General features: G+C 40.4%; 1 protein-coding gene across 1 annotated transcript in view; it reads left to right on the forward strand.

Annotated features, from left to right (window-relative positions):
* LOC139211184 (receptor-type tyrosine-protein phosphatase gamma-like) overlaps positions 1–14972 on the forward strand; it is a 367486-nt gene that overhangs the window by 239913 nt on the left and 112601 nt on the right. Inside the window, exon 4 of the mRNA XM_070841466.1 lies at positions 6520–6668. Coding sequence (XP_070697567.1) covers positions 6520–6668 — 149 coding nt within the window. The remainder of the gene's footprint in view (positions 1–6519; positions 6669–14972) is intronic.

Below are 14972 nucleotides of genomic sequence, written 5' to 3' on the forward strand. Positions count from 1 at the left end.
ATCAATGAACTTGAATAAGGCAGCCGGTGTGCTGCCCTGACTCAACACAGTGTAAGCCGGAGTTGACATATTCATCTATTGTCCCAGGAAACTGAATGGGAACTTAATTATAATCATTATTATTATTATTCTAAACTAGGTTTTACTAAACAGATGTATTTTAAGTCCTGAGAAGGCTGGAAAATTAATTGCACACCACAATACGAACGTGTTGGTATACTATTGTTAGATTCTTAGCTATGCAGACTAGGATTGCACTAGTCACATTCTGCATCACATTCTGCATCTCCGTCTGCTGTCCCTCCCTCCAGTGACATAACCATTTCCACAACCAATTGCCTGTCTTTTTCACCTTCCCTCATCTGCACTGCTTTAACCCCTTTCCCTCCAGTCTGAGTCACCTAACCTTTCCCGCCCACCTGCTACTCTGTTTCCACTTCCTCTCATCAGCGGTATTTAACCGGACCATTACCATGCATTCCCTGTCAGGTATCCTCACTTCCTGCTGTTGCAGTAATTTGACTGCAAGGCTAGCAGCTTTGCTTTGGTTTCGAGGTGCCCACAAATACAAGATTGATATCATAAAATAATAATAGGATATCATTCTCATTATATTTTTCTGTATCCTCTCAATACTTTTTGACACATTTGTGTTGCCACATAGCATGTTGATTCAGCATATATTGATCCTATCTGCTGCCCTTGCTATTTGTGCTTTTGTGGGACTGAAATAAAAAAGCCTGGTAGAAAGCTTATTGAGCGTCCACAATGTAAATGGTATATCATCTGAAGAGAACAAATATGCTCAGTAAACTTCATGGCAATTCGACCAATTCCCGTTTTTGTCACAAGACTAAAGGTCAAAGGGGTCACCAAAATCATTTGGATTGATGGGTATCAATAATATTTTATTTAGCAATTTTCACGGTACTGTAATTTGGCCTGTAGTTGTCAAGGTATCTTGCTATGAGCAAACCATCCTTAAGGTTCTATTAATATGATGTGTCTGCTCATAATTTAAATGACACAGCAGAAATTTCTACGCCGCAATAATATAATTTTGTACGATGACTATCACACATGCCTATCATTATTTTGACAGTAATTTCAGTAATGGAAAGTAATTAAGCACATTTACTCAAGTACTGCATTTTAGTACAATTCTGAAGTACTTACTTGATCACTCTGCTAGTTCTACTCCACTACATTTCAGAGGGAAACACTGTACTTTTTACTGTACTACACTACATTAAACACTCTGCCATCCTGCATAATGAGCACGTTTGATACTTTAAGTACATTCTGTTGGTAATTTTTGTACTTTTACTGAAGCAAAATCTTGAATGCAGGATTTCTACTTGTAATGAAGTATTTTTATACAGTGATATTATTACCTTTACTTTGGCCTAAGTAGATTCTTTGAACTCTTCTTGAATTTCATCACTTAAAAATATAGAGCTTGGATAGGTTTAAGTCTGCTCAGTTGCCAGTGGGAACCAGTTCCACCCTTTTCTTCACCCAGTTGTTGTGATGCTCCTTCACTGGAAGTCACCTCAAGTCTGCTCAGTGCTGTAGACAGCATGCTGGAGCTTCTTCTTGCTGGATTATGACATCAAAGACACCCAGAGCATGATGGTAGACAGACAGACATATACTTATGGAAATCCACTTGTTTTCTGTATAGAAAATGTCAATTTAATATGTTTGTTTTGTGTAGTGATACATCCAGGATCTATTTAGCTATAGCTTACACGAAGGCTGGGAAACAGAGAAAATTCTTACAGGAGTGGAAAAGCACCGCGAGTAACTACTTCACTAGTTTTTAAAATGTAGTGAAAGGAAAATGTTGTGAACATCATGTAAATTAACAGTACAGCTCAAAATGGCTTAATGGCTATCCTCGTATTCACAGTATCACAGAATGACCATTCAAGGGCAGGAGCGCTGAAGAACAAAGTATGAATTCAGTAACAATGCTGTTCAGGGAAGGAAATGCTTGCAAATTTCCTGAACAGCATTGTTACTATATTCATTTTTGTTCCCAATTTTCAGTGACTCATTAAGGTCACACAGAGTGAGTTAACATCCTGTCCACCTCCCAGTCACTGCATCATGAGTGGGTGGCAGTACGTCGCTGAGATGTGAGCCATCCGTTTGTCTTAGTGCAGGTAGCTCAATCAGACAAGGCAAGCACAGTGTGTGTTGTCATCCCCTGTGGGGTTGGACCGATCAGCTGACCTTCAAATAGAGGATCACCAGCACTGACAGCCACTAGCACAAAAAGCATGATGAGAGTGAAAGACACAGACAAAGAGAAGACCTCATCAAATAGAAACATTTCTTGACATGTTTGATGCAGGCATTTAGCGAGTCAAACCATCTCCCGAAGGCCACCCAGGCTGCTCACAGAGAAAAGAGACGATGACGATGATGGCCACCTGCAAAGTAAGAAACACAGCAGAGCATAATTTAAACGGATTTAGGGTAACGCCGCATGTAGAGAGCCATGTAAAAACGCTAACACAAACAACAGCTGTGAAACAAAATGGTGCACAGCTTCTGCTCTCCCCCACTACATAATGCATGGCTAACAAGACAAATGTCCCTGCATTTTTGTTACAAATTATGCATGAATTCCGCACTGTTTCTAAAAGACAGATGAGCGTTTTATCTATGGGGGAATCACCTGGTGGAGATGCTGCTGAATGCTGTGATGGAGCCGTGAAGGCAGGGAGGAAGGGGGTGAATAAACCCACCTCCTGCAGAACAAACCCAGTTCAGAGACACCACTGTAGCTTTCCTCACAGTACAACTTTAACGTCCTGACCTTGAATGTGGATGCATCAAAACGTTATGGTTGGAAAGAAAAAAGATCATACTATTTTCAAAATATTTTCAGAAATGTATTAATTGCAAAATAATTTATTTTGACAATATGATCCTGACATACTGTACAGTACATAAGAACTCAAATATGACGTAAACAACCAGCCTGAAAAGAAGAGTATCTCCTTCCGCTAATTTGGGGTTGGGTCACGGTGGCAACAGGTCAAGCAGGGCACTTCAGACGTCCTTTTCCCGAGCAACACTTTCCAGGTCCCTGGGGGATCCCGAGGCATTCCCAGGACAGATGAGATATATAATCCCTCCAGTGGGTCTGCCCTGGGGCCTCCTCCCGGTGGGACGTGCTCGGTGCTCAGCCCAGGAGGCATCCTGAGCAGATGCCTGAACCACCTCAACTGGCTCCCTTTGATATGGAGGAGCAGCAGCTCTGCTCCGAGCCCTGTCTCTACGGCTGAGGCCAGACACCCTATGGAGGAAACTCATTTCGGCCGCTTGTATTTGCAACCTTGTTCTGTCAGGCATCACCCAGAGCTCATGACCATAGGTGAGGTGAGGGTTGGAATGTAGATCGACTAGTAAAACGAGAGCTTTGCCTTCTGGCTTGGCTCCCTCTTCACCACAAGAGACCGGTACAGCGCCCGCATTACTGCTGATCCCACACCAATCCGTCCACCTTTTCTCGCTCCATTTTACCCTCACTCGTGAACAACACCCCGAGATACTCAAACAACTTGCTCCCAACCTGGAGGGGGCAATCCACCGTTTTCCGGCAGAGAACCATGGCCTCAGACTTAGCCCCAATGCATGCTGAATTATGGTCTGAGGAAGCCGACAGAACCACATCGTCTGTAAAAAGTAGAGATGTAATTCTGAGGTCCCCAAACCGGCTGCTTACCTCACCTTGGCTGCGACTTGAGATCCTGTCCATGAATATCACAAACAGTATCAGTGATAAGGGGCAGCCTTGGCGAAAGTCCAACACCCACTGAACCTTGCAAGGGTGGAATCCGCATTGTTCGTCTTGAATCCGAGGTTCCACCATCGGGTGGAGCCTCCTTTCCAGCACCCAGGAGCAGTGTGATACCCCATTAATTAATGTTCAGGCCAAAGGCTGGATATGCTGATCTGCTCTTCTTTGCATAAGCACACATAACAGTCAGATCCTTCCCCACAGCAACTTGTAGTCACATGGACATCGTTCATTGGGGAGAACTTCAATATAGTCGGACTCGTGAGCATCCCCATTCCCGCTGGGTGCCTCTCATCCTGGGCAAGTCCAGCCCCTCTACAGGAGTTTGGTTCCACAGCCAACACTGTGCGTAGAAGCGTGCCCGACTATATCTAGCTGGTAGCGCTCAACCTACTGCACCAGACGTAGCATGACCCCACCTCGGCATGTCACCCAGCTTGTGAAGCACCCCACCCCCGTAAAGACTCTTGTGGGTGGTGATCCCACAGGGCGGAGGCTCTACATTATTCCTTCGGGGCTTGGCCTGGCTACCAGATGCTCGCCGCTGAGCTCCCCTCCCATGTCTGGCTCCAGCAGGGGGCCCCAGTTTCCCTAACCTGGGCAAGGGAACAGTGAACTTCTGGCTCCACTTCATACACGGGTGGTCCACTTCCTTCAGGGGAAAAATATGTTCTTCATCAAAAATGCTCCATCAGAAATTGTTCTGATTTGTTATAAACCTTTGAGGGCAGTTCTGTCTGATGTGCTAACAAAGACAGAAGGACTATCTTGAGGGAAAATCAGGAATATAGTAAGATGTCCAGTGTCTGACTTGAAATTGCAGAAATAAGTCCTGAGATTGGCAGTTCGTTGTCAGAAGCTGAATGGACAGAACTACTAATGCAATGTCTTTATACATGTCCTGAAATATGTCATGTGTATGAAGGAGGAAAAAGATGAATAAAGCATACAGGAGGGACAACAGAGAAAGACAATTTCTACTACACATGAATGTGAATATGAAAATAAGGTGCAATTTTCCAGTGAAACTAACTTAGGTAGGATCTTAGGTAGGAGCACGTGGACTTATGATGTTTCATGCCCAAAATGAAGGAACTAATACATAAATTAAAAACTGATGGAATCTGAGGAATATGATTCAAGAATTTAATTCTTATGGCATTCAACACAAAAAAATCACATTACCTATTGGCAAAATCACTTTAAAGTATTGATACATTGGTAGAAAGGAGAGCAAGTTCACTTCAGATTTCAAGCTATTGAAATGGACCGAAAACACTGAGGTTGCAGGTTCGAATCTGCTAGCTGGCTGGCTTACAGTTAGAACCTGGGACCTCTTTGGGCACATAGGTGTAACTGTAAGCATGATTGCTGGTCTGTCTCTATGTGTCGGCCCTGTGATTGACTGATGACCAGTCTAGTGTGTACCCCACTTCTCGTCCAATGTCAGCTGGGATCGGCTCAAACCCCTGTGATGTACTCATGTTTTAGAGTCAATATTTTTATATTTGACTGGAAGTGAGTGTTTCCACAAAATTATTGGAATTATGTTTTTGTAATTACATTTAGATCATGTGAGGTTATCAAACAGAAAATATTAATTTAAAGTTAAATGAATACATAAAAATATGAAGAATTAAATTAAAATTAAAAGAAAATTTTAAAGAAATGTATATGGATGTTTTTGGCTGGCAAGTCACAATTTCTTTGGTGGGTTAGTGAATTTGAACAGATTATTCTAAAATCATGGTAACATTTCTATTAATAGCTGTACTCACCAAGTAAACAGCTAAGAACATGAACAGTCAATAATCAGTTATGTTGTAAACAAACACCCAGTTTACCCAAACTTATTTGGAGGAGAAGATGAAAACAAATGGGGTTTAAATTATCACCCAAACAGTCCATTGTAAACATCTATCACAGGTCATAACCTCCTATCATGAATAAATAAAGTGGTTTAGAGAATCTGGATTACTGTTTAAAGCCTGTCTGATCATCTGATTGCTTGTGTTTCTCACTCTAACAAACTTAATTGTCGCAATGTCTCTCCATTACTTTGGCACAACATTATCATAACCGATAGAAATGATGAACAAAACTATGAAAATAAGACCTGTAATGAACTATCCTTCCACAGTTGTGGTTAAGGTATAGCAATCTCAGAGTTACTAATTACCTGTGAAATTTCATGTTCTGTGCTAGCAACATTTTATGAGTAGATAAAATGGGCCTATTAATGTTATCAGGTGTAAGATGTTCCGAAACATGGGAATCCTTTCAGAGCGATTTGTTAATGTGAAAATAACGCCTCCTCTTAATTTTCACTATATTTTAATAAGACGTGGCGGAATAACAAAGGATCCTCCAAGGCAGTTTGCACTTGCTAAAAAGACTATTTTTCTTGGCAAGTTAGCTTCTCGTGAGAACTTCAACACATATCTACCTTTAGCATGTCCTCTGAATACATCCTTTTGTCTGTCTCTCTTCACACCTTTAAGAGGTTTCATATAGTGTATGTGCATGGCACACATTTTGATTGTATTTTCAAGCGATCTTTGAAATTTGTCTGTACATTAACAATAGGCAACGTCATTGTCCATATCATTCCTATCTATTTCCCTGATGTTGAAAAAAAGGTGTTAAGTGATGCATGACTAATCACTCCTGTTGACTCCTGTTTTCTCTGTCCTTCTTTCTTCCAGTGGCCATTATGTTGAAGGATGATTACTTTGTTCGAGGAGCAGGCCTACCAGGGAGGTTTAAGGCAGAAAAAGTTGAGTTTCATTGGGGTCCGAGCAACGGATCTGATGGCTCTGAACATAGCATCAATGGCCGGCACTACCCTGTGGAGGTAAGCACGCTTAGCAGTCTAGAATTCCTTATCAGACCAAGGAAGGAACCATATCTGAAAGAAAGTAGTTGCATTTATTTGATATGGATGTAGATGTGGTTATAGATTTTGAGATCTCAGGCTTCTAAAGGAGGATCTGGTAGTCTGGAGTTTAGATATAGATTAGAAAGTCTGGGTAGAGCAGTAGTGGGATGAGTGATTACAGCTGAGTGTAAAAGCTTGCGACATCTGTTTATCAAGGCAAACATACTCTCAAATATACCCATTTTCAGAGTTTAATAACTTCTTACATGACAATATGCCTAAAACGTTTCAAGAAAGCATCAACATTACAAGCTGTGAAATTATTTGAGACTCTAAGTACTTGTGGAAAAAATAGGACTGTCTTTCGAGAAAGAATGTAGAGTTTTACTCGATGCAGTAAACGTCTAGTGGTCATTGGATGAAATGCATCTTAACACAGTTATACACTGGCTTCAATTTTCACTGTGGTGTTTATCACTTAGTTATAAACACAGTAGCAGTAACATCGCCAGCAATATTGTGATGGATGGGCCTTGCATGTAATTGGCTTGTGCAAGGAACTTAACTAGAGTCAAGTCATCAGCTCTGTCCTATTAAATTATATAGTACATGTGTTTTTTGGATGCATACCAATGCTTGCTGTACAATGCTTCATACCAGTTCACACTGAGCCCAATTCGAACATGAACACAAATAAAACACGCTGTAAAAGTTTGAAAAAAAATCATTTTGCTTTCAAAAAGTTTTCTTTTTGTAAGTCAGAAAATAGACATAAACATTATACGACACATTGTAGCATTCAGCATTAGTTTTAAACAAAGTGCCTCTTAAACAGAAACACCAAAACAGTAGAACAGGCCGAAACTGCAAATGCCAAGCAGGAGCACTATATTTTGACTAGATGATACCTGCTGCTTCCTGTTGGCCTTCCGTGCCCCTTCTAACCAAACACTTTGTTTCATTCAGGCATTGTGTTAATTCATCCATATTTAAAATGTGTGGAACATGCACAAAATCAGCAGTATGTTTTATTTTGTAGCAGTGACAATAAAATGATCAAAAACACGTAACTATGTAACTGTCTATGGGAATAATAACTCTGTCTCCTGTTAACTAGCTGTATCGCCAAGCGGAGTTCTGTTTGAACCAAGCAGGTTTGCATGCATGAATTGAACTGTTCTTACAGTAAAGGCTAGCACCATATTTACTTAGATTATATAGGATCATGTTTTGTGTTGTAGTGATTCTGCAAAATCTAAAAAAATATTTAGGTCACTGTGTCTGCTCAAAATTCAGACTCAACCCATTAGAATTTGAGTGAACTTTGTTTCCAAAACTGCAATCAGCTGTTCTTTGACCAGGAAACCTGGATTTTCTGGAAATGTATATATATGCTAGTCTCATATACACATGAATGTCTCTTTAAAACAGCGGGAATCCTCATTTTAGTTTTTGTGGATGTGATAAACTATGTAATTATGTTGGTAGAGAACACTTTGAAGATACTTTCAATATTAATGTTCTCAGTATAGCTTCAAGGGAAAACATTACCCAAAAGCAGATGAATGATCTCGACTGTGAAGACCAGGCTTCATCTTTCTATTTGACTTTTGGCATTAAGAGACACTCTTAAAGCATCCAGCTTCAACATCTTCCAACTAAACTTGCCACATACCAAGTGTGTAAATATGAGTGTGTGTGTGGGGGGGTCTTTCTGAGAGAGAGTGTGTATTTGCATGCTGTTTATGTGCAGCTGTCAGTCTCTTGAATGCTGAAATGTCAGCCATCTCTGTTTAGACTTCTCCTAGAGCAGCGCCTCTTTGCTGTGGCCAGCCAAACAGATGAATATGTATTGTTTGACATTTGGAAGATCAGCACACTGACAGCTCAGCTTGATATTGTAATCTTCTCCCTCCACTCCAAACTCTTTTTCCTCCCAAACCTTTCCATAAAGTTGCATAAAGGTGCCTTAGTGTGAGTGGTTGAGATAGCCCCATATATGGAAATTATGCATTTGTCCTCACTACTCACTTTAGAAATATTGCTTACCTGTCTGCGGGAAAGGAATTCAAATATTCTGCTGAAAACACAGAACCTTCTACGTGAAAGCAAGACAAAGCTTTCTGGGCTGCTGTTTCAAAATTGCTAGATTTATAATATGCTGTCTCAATTGATTTAGCAGTGAGACATCCGCAAGGAAAAGTTTCCATTTGGCATTTGTATGAAGTTTCAGTGAGAATCAAGTCTGTTGTATCATATTCACCGAGCCTGCCCTGTCAATATTATGCCTATCACTCTGTACTATACTATTTCTCCACACACACACACACACACACACACACACACACGTATGAGCACTCACATTGGTCTGCCTTATGCCAGATTGACTAGTGACAGTATGCTGATTCTGATATCAGTTGAGTGTAGTCATGAATTTGGTTGTAACTCAAAGGGAATTTTAAAAGCCTTTGATGATTATTGAAAATATTCAATAATTTAAGCATCTGTAAATTTAAAGAACACATTTATGATGTGATATGATAATTTTAAGATTAATGCAGATTTCCTTGATATGATTGAACTGTGCTGAATTTCCTTTTCAAACAATGCAATGTATGGTAAGATTGTTAAAGTTGACATGTCAGGTTTGTGATTCAGTGCCTAATAGTTTGTACTTTGTGAATGCACATATCGTATTCTTTGCTGGGCTCTTTACTTATCCTGATATAATTTGAGTTGTTTAATCCTTATTGTTGAGATGTATTGCACATGATACTAAAACGCTGCAAAACATAGCAGCATTCCTAATGTAACCCATTTTAATTAATTTTGTCACTTTTTAAAATACATTTGACTGGAAATCTCTACTGCACTTGTTTTAAACTATCTATATGGCATGATACTGCCAGAGGTAGTTGGAAAAATATTTTAAATGAGTATTTACCCTTAAAGGGCAGTACAGTGGTGCAGTGGTTAGCACCGTTGCCCCACAGCAACAATGTTCCAGGTTTGAACGCAACCTTTCTGCGTGGAGCTCGCATGCTCTCCTCATGCATGCTTGGCTTCTTCCCAAGGTTTTTGGCTTCTTCCAAACAATGATGGTTGTGTGAAAGGTTGCCTGTGGTTGTCAATGTGTCAACCTTGTGGTTGACTTGCAACCAATCCAATGCCAGCTTGGCTTGCTGTTTTTATCAAGCAGTAACTGTTTAGTGTTCATGACTGATTAAATGACTTTTTGTCTGCCCAGTAATTGTAAAGGTTTGTGCTTTAGTCTCTCAAATGCATCTAAAGTCTCCATAAAGTTCATTTTTTGGCCCGATTGTCAATTCAAGTCAAACTTTCATCCGATTTATGCAAATAAACCATGGTTTAGTTTAGTTGAGATTGTGAGAAGCAGGAGATTAAGTTAAGACATGTTTCCATTGTGATGCTTGATGTAAAGATAGCAAAGATAGAGCAATTCAGGCAACATCATACCGGCAATAAATACCACTGTCATCATTAATGAAATCACTCCAAGTCCAAATCAGCCTCATTAGCTGCAGTCTGGTGGGCATGAGTAAATCCAACCCTACAATAATGTGCTGGGAAGTGAGTGATAAAAATGAATAAATAAATGAAATAAAACAATTAAAAAATAGAAATAAAAACACATCTGATAACACTCCTGTGACAGCATAGATCTTGATGCTTTTACCGCATGCACACAGATTTTCCTTCAGAATTTTCCCCATTCCATTCCAACCCTTCCATTTCCATTCCATTTGCTTTCTCTCCACCCAGTTCCTCTGAGCAGCTCACAGTGTTGCAGTGGGTGGCAGTGAAAAGGGGTGTTTCTCCGAGTGCTCCACATGAATGATGTATGATTTACAAGCCTTGCCATTTAGTAATTGTAGCCTAATAGGGCCCTTGAATAGCATGATGAAGTAGGGACCTGCTGCTCCCCTACCTGCTGTTTTAAACAGTAATGCTCTGGTTAATATGCCAAGCACAGCATTGCCAGGCAGCACAGCACACGTCTTCAGCTGGAGAGTGACACTCATCCTGTGTGTGTATGCACAGCCCTGTGTCCTGTACATTTTCTTTCCACAGTTGTGTGCTTTGCATTAAAAGTCAAACATGTATGATGCACCCATAGGTATTCTCAACCAGGAGGTTGTGTGGTTGATTCTGAATTGTGAAGCCAAGCCCAAGGTCACTAGACAGTGGAAAAACAAACTTATGCCCACACACTCAGGCCTTTCTTTGTTAGGATGCTGGAAGATATATATCAGACTTTACTCAGTCCGTCTTAAGAGCAAATGCTCCATGATCTAGTGAAGGATATTTCCTAAGTGCACACTTCTGTACAGTGTACTAATAATGGGTTGTGCATTCACACTAGAAAAAAATACACAGTGAAGTACACTTGTGCACAGGGAATCACTTGAATTTTGATGTGTTGATGTCGCCGTTTTCCACAACAGAAATGGAGGAGATACTCACAGCTGTAAATTATTAAAACCAATTATGGACAGCAGCAGCAGCCAAGCAAAGCTGGGAAACCAACCAGACAAAGCAGACACTGCTCCGGAGCCCCTGAAGTTCTGGGGACCCTGGCAGGTGCCCCAAAAACAGGCTTATTATGTCTCAACAAGTTTGTGCCAATTTATGTTTTCCTGATAATCAGAGTGAACACCTCATTCATTCAGTGTTGTTTGTCTTGGGACGGGGAACATTCCTGTCTTGTCATCAACAGGTGGAGACAGGAAGGAAGTTACTGCTCCCAATCAATAAATAGTCTGGCACACAATCCCCTTTAAATCTACAATCTCCCATAATTCTTTGTTTTGTATAATTTGGTTTTTGGACAAATTAAACAAACAAGATGTAACTTAATGTAATTAGTGGACTTTAGAGGTGCTGATGGTTGATTCCCCTGTTTCCAGCTTTTATTCTAAGCTAAGCTAATCAGCTGCTAGCGTTAGAATACTGATATGAGAGTGGTATCAGCCTTCTAATTTAACTCTCAGCAAGAAAGCAAATCGGCAGATTTTCCAACATGTCAAACTATTCTTTTAATTTTTCCCCTTTGGCCCCTGTGGAGACAGGTGGTAAAACTGAACAAAACAAAAAAGTAAAAAGAAAAAAGATTTATGATTTGAAAAATTTCCTGTTGGATCAAAACTTTAAATGAACTTTTATCTGTTCGTGATGTGATCGTTTATTTACTCTGAGTGACTGACTTGTTTCATATCTTTCTGTGGAGAAACTACAGTGGTCTAAAATATCTCATGACTGTAAAAACCCAGTTGTACTCCAAGTTAAACCCGTGTATGATTTCAAAAACAACTCTTATTTGAAAGTAAATCTGTGAGGTTTTCATCCAACAGCAGCAATTTCCTTCCCAAGCCCTCCCTTGACAAAAACAGCGACACTACATTGGTAGCCCATGATTAGATTCATGGCAATTTCAGTCTGAATGGCAAAGACTGTCTTTTCTTTGCTTTTGAGGTCAGCAACTGATTTAACCAGAGAAGCATGCAGTTGTACAGTTTGTCAGTGGTTAACTAAGTAGCTGGATGATAGCATGAACAGGGGATGAGGGTGAGGGTTGCTAATGATGGGAGGGATCCAGATTTATAAACTATAAACTCTATTATTTTTGATCTAATTTGCCTTGAACATAGAAGAAAAAAAAAGTTTAGCATGGAGGGTACTTCATATTTGTCATGTACAATATGTACACTGAGTTGGATTTAATTTGGGGAGGTATGATGTGGTTTGAGACCTCTAAAGCAATGACGTTGACAGAGTGTGTCACCTTCAAATGTGTGCTTTAATGACCCCAACTGTGTACAAAGCACATTTTCATTTCAATTCTCATCTCAGCACTTTATGGAAATCTGTTATTGCTTGTAATGAGGTTAACCGATGCTTTGGGGAGTTTAACAGGTATTGTAGTACAATGACTCACTTATATTGGCTTTGCATACTTATCACCCACATCATCATATTTTTCATACGTTACGTGATAACTGAACCACGTCCAAGTCAACTGAGCGGCTTCTGTCTGCTTCTAAAATTCCATAACGTGGCTTAAAAATGAAAAAGCTTTGACTTAGATTGACTTGACTATATGCTTGAAAACGCTTGACTATAAAAGAACCATTAAAATCGGTTTAGGAATGTAAACGTTTTTAGTTTACATGTAAGTGTTTACGGGCCAGTCTTGTCCAACCCAGTACGGTTCACATTCTAAACAGTTAGATTACATTTTGTTACACAGAAACACAAAGCCATTTGTGGTCTCATCAAACTCCTTCTTTAGAATGCTGTTCACTTGAGCAACTTCATTTTGCAAAGGCAATCAGAGCGAATGTTCATCTATTCCATCATAAATGGAATCCATCATGAAATCTGGAGCCATTCACCTAGACCATTAAAATGTCACTCCCAGTGTATCAGCAAACTGGTATATCTGTCGAGGGCTACCTCCCACTATGGCGTCCTCCATGCCAGCCCTGCCCCCCACCCCCCAACAGCAGGTGAGAGTGCTATCAGAGCTAGCTGGCTGAGGTGCTAAGCTATCCATTCTGTCTGACTGCTTCTTGCCAAGGCTCGTTTTTATCTCCACCCCCCCCTAAGCCTCCCAGACGTGATAAACGAGGAGCGAAGGATGAAAAGATGGAGGGGGAAGGTACGAGTGTGTGTGTGGCTCCAGAACTTGCTCTGCCAGCTTTTACCCACCTGCCTAGATAAGAGAGGCACTGTAAATTAACACGCGATAGGGGGGCTGAGAGCATGGGCAGTGTGTGTGTGTGTGTGTGTGTGTGCGGGTGTATGTGGGCTGGGGGTTTGTGCACTCATTCACACACATAGACACACGCACTTCCTCTCTTTGCTTTGCCGCAGGTATCACAGATAAAGATGTGTCATTGATGAATGGGATTTTATTTCCCATCAACCTTTGCTGTGTGGGAAATGGAAAGCACATCCCGGCCCCTAAATCATCAGATGAATAATGATAACACTGGGTAGCAGTTTTCATTTCTTCGCACTATTTGTCTGCAAAGCGCCGTATGCAAACTGTTTGTTTCTATCAGCGCCTGTAGTGGGTTTTTTTGTCCACATTACAGAAAAAAATGAACGTTGAACTTCCAGAAACTGTGGTGCAGATGTTTAAACTCATGTTTGTACGTTGTTTAATCACACCAGAGGGCGGTGAGCTCCTAATTTATACCACCAGAAAGGCATATTTACTAGCAGGAGAAAATCCAAAGGTGCATCCCTTTCTTTTACCCACAATATGAGAAATAAACACCTTTGTGACACAAAATAATACAGCTCAATACATACTCCTCTATTTTTGGTACCACTTGTTTCCTAGATAGTTTCTGGCAGTCATGTCTTTACTGTGAGTTCCAAGATAAACAGCACTGGAATCAGTGTGCTCAGCACGAACATCATCATTCATTTGAACCAATAAACTGACACCATAAACTTTTATTTGGCATATATTTGTTGAACAATCAAAAACACCTCAGTGAGCTGGCACTGTCTGAGGTTTTTACAACCGTCACAACTGTGCAACACATGGCCATGCATTACATTAGCTCATTTCACAACAACAAAGGCATGTACAGTAATGTACGGATATAAATACAAGTCAACAGACATAGTTAAATAGGCTGAAATAACAGATGTTACTTCCTAGTTACCTTAGTTTTGGTATGATCATGCCCAGATTCATTTGATAGGACTTGAAACTAATTTCAACTCAAGGTCGGCTTACTAGCTTTTCCCAAACCTCAATTGTATCACAGTCGTGCTTTAAAGAAACACACATCGTCTTGTGGTGGCACATCTTATCCACACTAGCCACATAAAGAAAGCAGCATGTCAGCAGCACTGCAACAGCCTCTGTTCTTCATCATTCTCTGTCAGCCACAGTCCTGCTGTCCATAGTGTTTTTGTAAAACTCAATACAAAACCTACTGTATGTAGGTGCACATGTAAATAAGGAGACAAAGGACTTGATTTGTCACAGTCACACATGTTAAGCGCAGGTGAATCACTAGGAGTTTCACTGCCACTGTTGGCAGCTGTGCTGATTAAATACGTCTTAGCCAACATACTGTATGTACTGCTATCAATGTATTTGTGATAAGCTAGTATCAACCAATGATACGCTTCAGTTGGTGCATTGGTTGGGCTCTAGTTTGCAGTTTTAGTTTGCAAACTAAAGTTTTTAGCTTTAAAAACTGAGTTTTTAAATAGAAATGGCCGATTCCTTTTTAT

Source organism: Pempheris klunzingeri, chromosome 2, assembly GCF_042242105.1.
Source record: "Pempheris klunzingeri isolate RE-2024b chromosome 2, fPemKlu1.hap1, whole genome shotgun sequence".
Classification (NCBI taxonomy): Eukaryota; Metazoa; Chordata; class Actinopteri; order Acropomatiformes; family Pempheridae; genus Pempheris; species Pempheris klunzingeri.